The sequence below is a fragment of the Condylura cristata genome, unplaced genomic scaffold, assembly GCF_000260355.1.
Source record: "Condylura cristata isolate star-nosed mole 26May11 unplaced genomic scaffold, ConCri1.0 scaffold00009, whole genome shotgun sequence".
Taxonomy (NCBI): Eukaryota; Metazoa; Chordata; class Mammalia; order Eulipotyphla; family Talpidae; genus Condylura; species Condylura cristata.
This window is the reverse complement of record NW_004567110.1, coordinates 35,718,701-35,729,879: the sequence shown is the minus strand read 5'-3', so window position 1 is coordinate 35,729,879 and position 11,179 is coordinate 35,718,701. Positions and strand designations below refer to the sequence as shown.

The following is an 11,179-nucleotide window of genomic DNA, read 5'->3' as shown; positions in this document are numbered from 1 at the left end:
CCAAGCAGCAAGTCTAATGACACATCAAGATAAAAATCAACAAGTTCCAAATTGTGGAAAACTCTACAGAACATGTGGCCTAGCTTCTTAAACAACAATAGAAAAGAGCAAGTAGAAGAGAAGGTTATCTAAAGGAAAGTTAAGTGATATATGAACCAATTGTAATGTTTCATCTTTCAAACATACCATGTATAAAATAAATTAAAATTATATTGAAAAAATTGAACACTGGTTGGATACTTAATATTAAGAAATAAGGAAGTCTTATAATGCACTTATGATTATACTATTAAAGATTTTTAGCTTTTAAAGATACTGATTTTTTTTAATATTTATTTTATTTATGCATATAAAAACTGGGGAATAGGCCAGAGGTGAGGAGTTGGAGGAGTGGTGAGAGGATTCACCAGAGACAGGGTGGTGAGCAGTACAGGCAGATTGACTGAAATACACTGCTGAGGGGAGCAGCGGGCAGGACAGGAGAGTCTGCTGAGCCATATAGGTCACCTCCAGGGCCAGGTATCAAACTCATGGTGCAGTGGCTGTAGAAAGCTTCACAGTGCTGAGACTTAACCCTTGCCCAGATAATGAAATATTCATGGATAAAATAATATCTTTTTACTTGGAAAAAAATCAGAAGGGAAGGGGTAAATCACATAGATCAGATAATGGCAAACTATGGTCCAAGTCCAGCCCATCATCTGTTTAGGTTAATAAGGTTTTATTGGAACACAATTGCACTCCTTCATTTACATGTGGTCTGTAATTTATTTTTCTCTATGATGGTCGAGTTAAGTAATTACATAGAGACTTGTAGGATTCACAATGCCTAAAATGCTTTTTGGCCTTATAGAAGAAAAGGTTTCTGGTCCTGGAAAAGCTGAACTGAGATTCAATAATTATTAAAGTTGGATAATGGGTACATTGCAATTCGAGCATTGTTTCCTTTGTGTTTGAAATATCTCATAATAAAAAGTTTTAAAGTTTTTCATTTGTTGTTATTTTAAGTATTGATAGTTTTAAGAAAGGGCTTTGACTTGGTCTTTAACATTGTCCCTGAAAATAGAATATCCTGGTTCCATCTCAAGCAAGGTTCATCCTCCAAAACACTCAGCTTCTAAAGATACTTTCAAGCCTGTGTGTTTGATGGTAGGAATGGCTGTGCACTCAGATAACCACCTCCAAGGTTAGCAAGACCATGACTTTCCTCATTCAGCTGCAAGATGACATTCAGAGGATTGTTCTCAGAAAGAACCTAGATTGCCTTGGCTTCCTCATTGTCATTGAAGAGTCTAGGACATCAAGAAAGAAGCTTCTTATGCACAAGATGTTAGACATGGTTATCTCTCCAATAATTTCTCCATTCCATGGAAGCATGAGTTTTCCTGCACACGTCTTGAGTTTTTTTTTTTTTTTTGAGTTTGAATTTGAGTTGAAGGATAAAGATAATAAAATATTTATTGAATAGCTTCAAATTCTGGCACTGTGCTAAGCTTTGACTCTCTAATTTTCAACAACTAAAAAAAAATTTGCATTGATTCTGTCTTATGTCTTTCCTCCTTGTTTGGAAACACTAAGGAATAGTTTAGTAAATTTTAACTTCAATAAAGGATTTGACGTAATACATGTGAAAATGAAATACTACTTGTGTGAAATAGTATTCAGGATATTCCATGTAATTTTTGAGCTTGGTGTAAGGAAGAATAAGTATTCCTTTTGAAGTATGAAACAGTTTAGTCCTGATTTAATAAAGTAGTTAGTGTTGTAACTGGGTGGTCCCTAGGAGAAGGGAAGTTCCAGGTTCCCTGCCCCACCCAGAAGGAGGGTGGAACTGAGCAGAGAAAAAGGAGAGAGAAGAGAGAAGAAAGGCAGATGGAGAAGGAGACCTAAGGAAGCCACATGGAGCAGCAAACATGTGATGAAGAAACCGTGCTTGTTTCCTGACCCTGGACTGGTTAAGGCAGATGTGGGTGAGATACCTGTAGGGAGGTGACTATGGCAGTGTTTATATTGATTTTGCTTTTGCTCTTTTCCTCTCAGATTTGTCTGGCCTTTTCTGACCCTTTTCCATGGGTCCCGGCCAGAAGGTGCTTTAGTCTTGTGGCAGGCTTTCAGGCCTTGCTTTGGGCCAATCCCTTTTGGGTTGACTTTTGCCCACGAGGGGATGGGTAACTTGTTTGATTTAGAAGTTACATTCTTTGTATTCCATATTGTATATTCACTATATTAAAGTCACTTTTCATTAAAGCTTTATATGTTTTGTCTTGTTGCGGCGGATGGCAGAACCCACTTAGAGCAGGCAGGTTTTGGGACTTCAGGGGTGCCTCTCTCTGAATTGAGGTGCCCTATAACAGTGTGTTACCAAATGTGCATATGGAGCTGCCTCACAGCTTCTTAGACCTAGTTGCTTGTCTGCGTTGCTTGTCTGTAATTAGGATAATAATACTATGTGTCCAGATACATGACTCAGAATATCTTGAGATTCAAATGGAGAAGAGAATATGAAAAGTGCATTGTAAGTGCTCAATTTTTGCAGAAGTGGCTCATTATCATAGAACCATAGCACTGTGTATCTGTTTCCAGGATTGTTTTGGGCTTTGCCCCTAGTTTGGGGACTGGTAAGAGGAAGGAAAAGCTACCAGACCGGCAATGCCAACACAATAAACCACCTGGTCTATATACAACTGCATTACAGAATTAGCTTCTCATGATTCTTCAAACTGCCAGCTCAAATCTGATTTACTTACATAAGTTAATTTTAAAAGAGGTCCTCTCTTTCTTTATATTAATAGACCTTGAGCAATTCGAGACAAAAGTGATTTACAACTGGAACCTTGGAAGCTCAGATGGGGGAGGAATGTTTAGCAAATACTCAGGAGTCTCCTGCCCCCCCATAGCAGAATGGGGAAGGGGAGGTTGTTCAGAAAGGGTTGGGGCAGAGCCCTGACCCTCCCTGTGGCTCTCCCACTCTCCTCCTAGTAGTGGGATGCTTCCTGGATTTATTTAAGTCTTCTAGCTCATTCTCTGTTGCTGTATAAACAGGGCTAAGCAGATTATGTGGAAAGCCACTGAAACTGGAGGAAGCTAGTCATGAAAACACTGACTATCAGCTGATAGATCATTTCCTGATAACTCCCTTCACTGCTAACACTTTTTCCACACCAGTGCCTGTCTTCAGGGCTGACTAAGACACAGAGCTGTTTCAATCATGCTCGAGGGTGCTGAGCTATACTTTAACGTGGACCATGGCTACCTGGAAGGCCTCGCACGAGGGTGCAAAGCCAGTCTCCTGACCCAGCAGGACTACATCAACCTGGTCCAATGTGAGACCTTAGAAGGTAAGTGTTACTTTTGTCACTGTTGAAAAAAAGAAACTGGTGGTCTCCCCTGGGAGCATGGGCATGGAACTGTGTTCTCCTGATGTGAGAATCAGAGCAGATTCTGCTCTGGGTCCAAATTCCAGGAGTTTAATGGACTTGGATGAGAAAAAAATGATCTCTATTTTCAACATACTGTAAGTGAAATTAACATTTCCTTTTATGATGAATGTGGCAACAAATCACAGTGGTTACTACTTTACTACCAAAAGAAATATGGTATCTTTCTTCCCCTCTATAGTTCTTGCAGAGACCTTGAAATGTTTATGCTTTCACTATTACATAATTACACTATTGACTTACTCTTTAATCTGGATAGTTAATGTTTTAATAAAGAAGTATACACATTTTAAACATATCTTTACAGTTATAGTATATTTCATTTCCTTTGTAATTCTGTGTTTTAATTATTCATGTTTGAAAATGTTATTTGGAATCTTATTTTGAAATGTTATTTTCCAAATAACATTTTCTATATATTAGAGGCAGAGGTCTAGAGAATTTTATTCTAGCTCCAGTTTCTCAGTATCTACTGTTTTAGGGTTTTTTGTTTGTTTGTTTTGTTTTTGTCTTTAGCTGAAACTTAAGCAAAAAAATCAAGTGATGAGCATGTGATGGGGCCAGGCTTGGCTTTCATGTGCTGACTTTGACCTTTACAGGTCCAGGTATGTGACATGGGGTTCAAAGTCTAATAGTTTCAGATCCTCTTTTGAAAAAAGTGATGGTAATGACTGCTTTGCCCAGTTGTCTGGAGAAACATTTGAGAGAATATGTTCAGGACTATGGGGCAAGTAGAAATTATCTTTTTTAAAATTCCCTTTATTGAGGTATGATTGACATAAAACTGTACATGTTTAATGTGTACAACTTGATGAAAGTATAGATAATCATAGACCCATGAAACTATTTTAACAATCTATGCCATAAACCTATCCACCATCTCAAAGTTTCCTCTGTAATCTTATTATTTGTGTGTGTGTGAGTGTGAGAGAGAGAAAGAGAAACTTAACCTGAGATCTACCTTCCTAGCAAATTGCTAAGCATTGAGTACAATGCAGTATTGGTATTTATAGTCTTTGTGTTGTACAGTAGATCTCTGGGACATATTCATCTTTACAAGTTTGTATCCTTTGACAAATATCTTCCTGTTTCCCCCTCCTTGGATATTGTTTTTAAACCACATGTTTTCAAAACTTTACCAAAGATTTCACATCTTAAATAGTGTTTTTCTTATTAAAAGTTACACTCATTCATTTTGAGATGTACTTATATTATATGTCAATAGTAAGGCGCTTCAAAACTTCCATATTCTAAAAAACAAACAAAACAAAACAAAGCTTCCACATTCTAGAAAAAAAGCAAGAAAGCAATAGGAAGCAAGACCACTAGGAAGAGAAATCAGAAGGCAAAACAACAAAGCAAAAAGAACCTTCTGAAGGTGACTGCAGGCTTCTCAGGCACTGCTGACAGGTCCTGAGATCACCTGTTTTGGGTTTTGACCTGTTAAAGCCGGAGTGAAGGTAAAACTGCCCAAGTGCATACAGTATCCTTTCACTACACTGGAAACAGCTACAGAAATCTTTCAGAATATAACTGATTGTGTTGGTTACAAATAATTACAATGTGACCCCAAATTCTAAATCACTTAAGCATATTAAACTCTAAGTTTGGTGACTGGAGAATGCTAATTACATGTAGAAAATTTGCATAAATTGAGGAAGAAAAAATTAACATTGGGCAGAATAGTGTGTCAGAGAGAAGCCAACTGAATGAATTCTATTTTGTTTTCAGTCAAGCTTTGAAATGGGCTAAGGAATGTGAATTTAAACACAAACCACACAATGTGCCTTTGGAGATAGAAATCAAGGTTTAACCAGCTCGCTGCAGAATTCAGAGAGAAACCAAGAGCAACCACTCAACATCATAAAAAAGAACCCTAGAAAATAAAGTTGAAAAATATAAAAATCAGTAATCTAAATATTACTCCTAAATATTTTCTGACAACTGCCTTTTGACCAAAAGATTCAACAGAGGAAGAGGGGGAAAGAAGAGAAGGAAATGAAGACAGTTAAGAAACGCTACACTACACACCATTGGTTTTTTTATTTATTCATACAGAACTGGGGTACAGGCTAGAGGTGCAGGGGCAATGAGAGGCTTCACCAGAGACAGAGCGGGGAGCAGAACAGGTAGATCGACTATGTGCACTGCTAAGGGGAGCAGCGGGCAGGTCAGGAGAGGTCTGCCAGGCCATGTGGGTCACCTCCCACATGCGATGGATCAATCAATCCAACTCGTGGTAAAGTGACTCCAGCGAGCTTCATGGTGCTACACTTTAATCCATTGCGCCACCAGGGAGGACCCACCATTGCTTTATTGTCATTGTATCTTGTGGCTTCTTTTCCTCCTCCCAACAACACATATGTTTTTGAATCATTTATTTCACAACTATGTTTGAATCTGTGTGTCAATTTACTGTTTAGAGACTACCAGGAATATGAAGTATGAGTCATCAAATTATGGATTATAATGGCTGCTGAGCAAATGTCTGCAGATAAGGATCTCATGTCCTCAGTTAACAATTGAGGACACTGACTGAGGCTGAGGTTGACTGGAAATAGCCTGACAGACTGTTAGCAATGGAGGATAGAGATACCTGATTTCTTTTCCACTAAAATAACTCTGCTCACTGAATTGAATATACATGAATAGGTCCCTGCTGATGTCAGTTTCATTTTGATATATAATATAATAAGGTTTGCCTTACTTGATTTTTCCTAAGATACTAAGACATGTAACTGTTGGATCTGTAGATGCACTGAGAAGACTTATAAGCTGGTTTAAGAGTTGAAGAGAAAAAAATCATAGGTATTCGTTCAGATAGAATTTAAGGATTTTGGAATTTCTGCTTAACTTTGCACTTACTATAAAACATACAGATTAAGCATGATGAATAGGTAATACAATGCTATTATCGCATTATAATGTGTGGAAGCACGAAATTTGCAAGTGAAAAGCTAACCTGGCCAAAATTAAATCTGCTTTTGTTTTAAATATAAAGTGTCCCAATATCAACAAATTGTTTCAGAGCCACTTACAAGAAATACATAAGGTTTTGATAAATTTGGAAGAGAGAAATGAAGATTATCCAGAAAAATTTGGAAATTACTAGTGTTTATAATTATGATTAATTGTGTGCATAATGTGTTATTGTGGTCAGAAATAGTCATCTATTCTCAGGTCTGCCCATGACTGAATATGACTCTGAATCAGTATCTTTGACCCTCCGTGACTCAGTCCTTCCCAGGAACAGAAGTGGGAAGCTAGTTTACAGTCTGTGCCACTGGTACTGGCCGCCTGAAAGCTGTATTCCCATTGACATCTTCAAGTCTTTAAAGTGACTTTAAGGATGAAACTTGAGGTGATAATGCTAACTGAAATAAATCAAAAAGTAAGGACATATATCAGATGGTTTTAGTTCATTTGTGTATTATAAATAACTCTCTGTCTACACACACACACTGGCAAAGCACAGCAAAAGCACTTCTTACAGTCTGAAAATATACTGGTTACCAGAAGGAACTAGGGGAAGGGGAGAGGGGAAGTGCTAAGGAGGCTTTCATTAGTCTGGAAGATTTGGAGCGTGCATGGAGCATGTACACAGACGAAGGAGTAAAACTATAACCCCAGCCCTCCCTGGTGGCACAGCGGGTTAGGATGCAGCACTGCAAGCTGGCTGCAGCCACTCCAGTGTGAGTCTGATCCCCAGACCTGGAAACCTGGACCTACATTTTGCGGCAGATCTCTCCTGTCTCACCCACTGCTCCCCTCAGCAGTGTACTTTGTTGCCTGTTCTGCTCCCCACTCTGCCTCTGGTGAATCCTCTCATTGCCCCTGCACCTGTATGCATAAATAAATAAATATTTTAAAAGGCCAGAAATGCAGGAGGTGAGGGAATTCACCAGAGACTGAGTGGGGAGCAGAAAAGGCGGATCTACTGAAATACACTGCTGAGGGGAGCAGCAGGTGAGACAGGTGAGATCTGCTGTGCCGTGTGGGTCAGCTTCCTGGCCAGGGATGGAACGGTGCTGCAGTAGCTGTGGACAGCTTCACAGTGCTTGCTATGCTTAACACTGTATGCCACCAGGGAGGCCCCAGATCTTTTTTCTTTTTTTTAATTACAAATAAGGCTGCTATAGTTATTCTTTCCTCTTCAAAAAAGAAAAGTGGTAAAATCAATGCTTTAAAACTTTAGAACGTAGTATTAATGATCTTTTCTAAATATGTGGTGAAAGTGGATACTGGATGTCAGCAACAGTGAGAGTGCTCTGTAATAATGTTTGGAATGGGATGAAGGGAACTGATTAGATCTCACTAGCAATTACACCCCTTTCAAGGGACCTGGACTTCGTTCTTTTCCAACTGTATGTTTAGGTAGGAATTAATTCAGCAACCATGTATTAAACACTAGACTCAAGGAAGTAAAGATAAATAACACACAATCCCTGTCCTAAAAGGGTTTCACTTTAAGGAATAAAAATATTGACCAAATAATATTAGTCAATATTGACCCTTAATGAGGCAATGGGGCTATACCTATCAAAATTCCAAATTCATATTTCCTTGACTTTGGGACTTCATGTATCATTGTTTGGAAAAATAAAAGGTAGAAATAAATTTGATGTCCATCTGTAGGAAATGGCTCTATAAGTTATGGAAGGTTTACAGCTATGAAAGGAAAGAAACAAGAGGACACACTTTTATGAGGACTGTTAGGAAAATATAGCAAAGAAATAACAAGGAATGATGTTCTTAATTAAAAGTTAAATATATATAGGAATGTATTTTCTGTATGAGTGTTTAGATACAAAAAAAGCTCTGAAAGTGTACTAAGGAAATTAAAAATCTGTGATTCCATTGGATTAGAGATGAGTATATTATGTAGTAGTAGATGAGGGAGAGGGAAGGAGAAAGGACATGTGATGAATATAGAGGACCTTCTAACCTTTACCTTTATCTACACCTATTAACTTTTTAAATTAAAAATACATATAGAAGAAAGACTTCCTTCAAAGAACTTTTTCAGTGCCCCCTTATACATCGTTTTTAATACCAATTATAGCATTTTTCCCACTGCCTTATATTTAAAATACTTAGGCAATGCTGTCACTTCCCTGTTTAAATACTTCAATGGCTTAAATATTTGAGAATACTTAAGGGATGTTATCCCAGGATAAACTAAGTTATCCTGGGATAAACATCACCCCCCCCCTTTTTTTTTTTTAAGATTTACTTATTTATGCATACAGAACTGTGGTACAGGCCAGAGATGCAGGAGCAATAAGAAGATTCACCAGAGACAGAGTGAGGAACAGGACAGAAAGGTTGACTAAGAACACAGCTAAAGAGAGCAGTGGGTGGGTCAGGAGAGGTCCGCAGCGCCATGTGGGTCACCCCTGGGGCCAGGGATCCAACTCGCACTTAAGTGGCTGTGACCAGCTTGTTGTGCTGCGCTCTAGCCCACTGCACCACCAGGGAGGGCCCAAACTTCACTCTTAATTTAAATACTGGAGCACTTTGTCCCATCTCTGCCTTGTAAGCATTACGTGCAAACCCTTTGGCCTTTGATAAAAGTTATTCCTTCAGTCACAAGTTCCATTCTCCTCCCAGTTATTCTGGAGACCCCCATTCTTTAAATAAATTTCCACGCCAGAGTCACTTCCTCTATAAACTTTTTCCATCTGCCTCTCTGTTGGAGTAGGACTGACAAGTCTCAATCTTGTGCCCTATTGTACTGGCTAGGGAGGTTAAGCCTGTATAAAGTCTGTGATACTTGCATAGGTAAATGCCCTCAGCATTGCATATTTGTCTTTTTATCTCTTGGTGCCCTGAATTATCAGAGTGAAGAGCATAGATTGTGAGTGAATGAATCTATTTCTCTATGTTGCAGTAAGCTTCTTAAAGGTAAAAACTGTAGTGAGATAATAGATTGATATTAACTAGTTGGAGGGAAATCCTTTCACAAAGTGTCTGCATATCAATGAACCATATGTACATATTAAGTATTTTACACTTAGTCGAATTTACCTCAATTTTGGAGAAATCAGGAAAAGAAAAATCACTACTTTTTGAAAAGGGCAGAAACTAGACCTTAAAATTTTCTCTCCCCCTAGGGAAAGAGGTCCTCTAACCTAAGGCTATATTTTGCTTACAGTAAGAATCTGAAAACTCATTAGGAATGTCAGATGTTTGGGTTCAAGTCTGGCTTATCTTTCTGGCTCTAAGTTGCTACTTTAGTCAGCTGCTTGCCTTTCAGTCCCTGCTTTGTTATCTAAGAGTTAGATGCTATCTCCTTATCCTAAGTCCAACTGACCTGGAAGACTCTGGAATTCCTAAAATAACTTTTCCCATTTTGTGATTATGATTAATAGAATTTAATATATGCATCTATGTAGTTGACTTTACTCTTCTTCAAAATAATATTTGTTTTGGAAATATTCATTCCTGTGAATCAAATGAGGAATTTCAGCCCTGAGAACAAACTCTGCATTATATAGTAGCGAGCTGGATGACTACTGGCATATTGGTCCAAGATTTTAATCACAAATTAAATTTTTACTATCTAAAGTTCGTTGACATGATGACAATTGGAGAATGTGATATGCAATAAGAAACTGTCCACTCTCTAGATAGCTCTCTAGTTGAGAAATTATCATAATAAATATAAAAACTATAAATACAAGAACAGTTTTTATACTGCTCACATGGGTTGGTAGCTGTTTTTTGTGTATGTTGTTTTAAAGATAACTATGATACAGCTCCAGGAAAAGGTCAAACAATGTTTCCTGTGACATTCTACCTGTCTCCATTTAACTCTTCTTAGAAATCTACCACCAAGATGGTGACTTCATCCCAACAGAAATGCAAGTGTATGTTTTGATGTAATACTCTTGCTATAGCAGGTGGCGGCCTCTGTGATTGGTGAGTCAACCTTCTGTGGCTGGGTTTGTAATAGCATGTTTACTTTCTGTACAATAAAGAAGCATTTCATAAATAACATCTTAACATTTTAGATGTGTTAAAAAAAAAATACAAGAATAGCATAAGCCTACAGATGGCAGATAGAATAAAAAATGAACCTAATCTTGAAGGACAATAGCTTGGAAAATGTCAGTGAGACTGAGGGTGGAGGACAGGTGAGCTGTTAGACATCCTGGCCCTACAGGGAAAACTAGCTACAGATAAGATAAAGACTATGGGTGGGGGCATAAAGCAATTTGGCTGCAATACTAGAACACCTGGAGATAAGCCTGGAATTTAAGTTAGGAGACATTTTGAAAGACCTTGAAAGTCTCATTATAGAACTTAAAGACATTGAATGAGGACACATCTGAACCTTCAGTTAAATAACTACAAACTTAGAAAACATGAGCAAGTTATTTCTCTGAGCCTCAGTTTCTTTGCCTGTGAAATTAAATGATCGTTAAGCTCGAGGGATAATGTATATCAAAACCATCTGTTAGAACCAACCCAAAAACAGATACTAAAAATCTGACTATGGAATTGAGGTTACAAGATGGGGAGGGGAGGAGGTAAACAAAAGAGGAAGAGGCCACAGTGGGCTATACAGGGGGGCTAGCAGTGCCTTGGAGTGAGTGGTGTGGAGACATGCATCTGAGGTGTGACCCCGTGTCTCTGAATCACACATAGTGTGGTACAGCTATGTTAATGCAATTAAAAAGTAAGAAAAAAAAATTATCCTGTCAGTGGTTAAAATACCACAAATACTATGATTTTTTTTT

General features: G+C 38.2%; 1 protein-coding gene across 1 annotated transcript in view; it reads left to right on the top strand.

Moving 5' to 3' along the window:
- Window positions 1–3,170: 3,170 nt before the first annotated feature.
- The window catches only part of ATP6V0D2 (ATPase, H+ transporting, lysosomal 38kDa, V0 subunit d2), a 37,415-nt gene continuing 29,406 nt past the window's right edge, over window positions 3,171–11,179 (top strand). Inside the window, exon 1 of the mRNA XM_004679753.2 lies at window positions 3,171–3,338. Coding sequence (XP_004679810.1) covers window positions 3,209–3,338 — 130 coding nt within the window. The 5' untranslated portion in view covers window positions 3,171–3,208. The remainder of the gene's footprint in view (window positions 3,339–11,179) is intronic.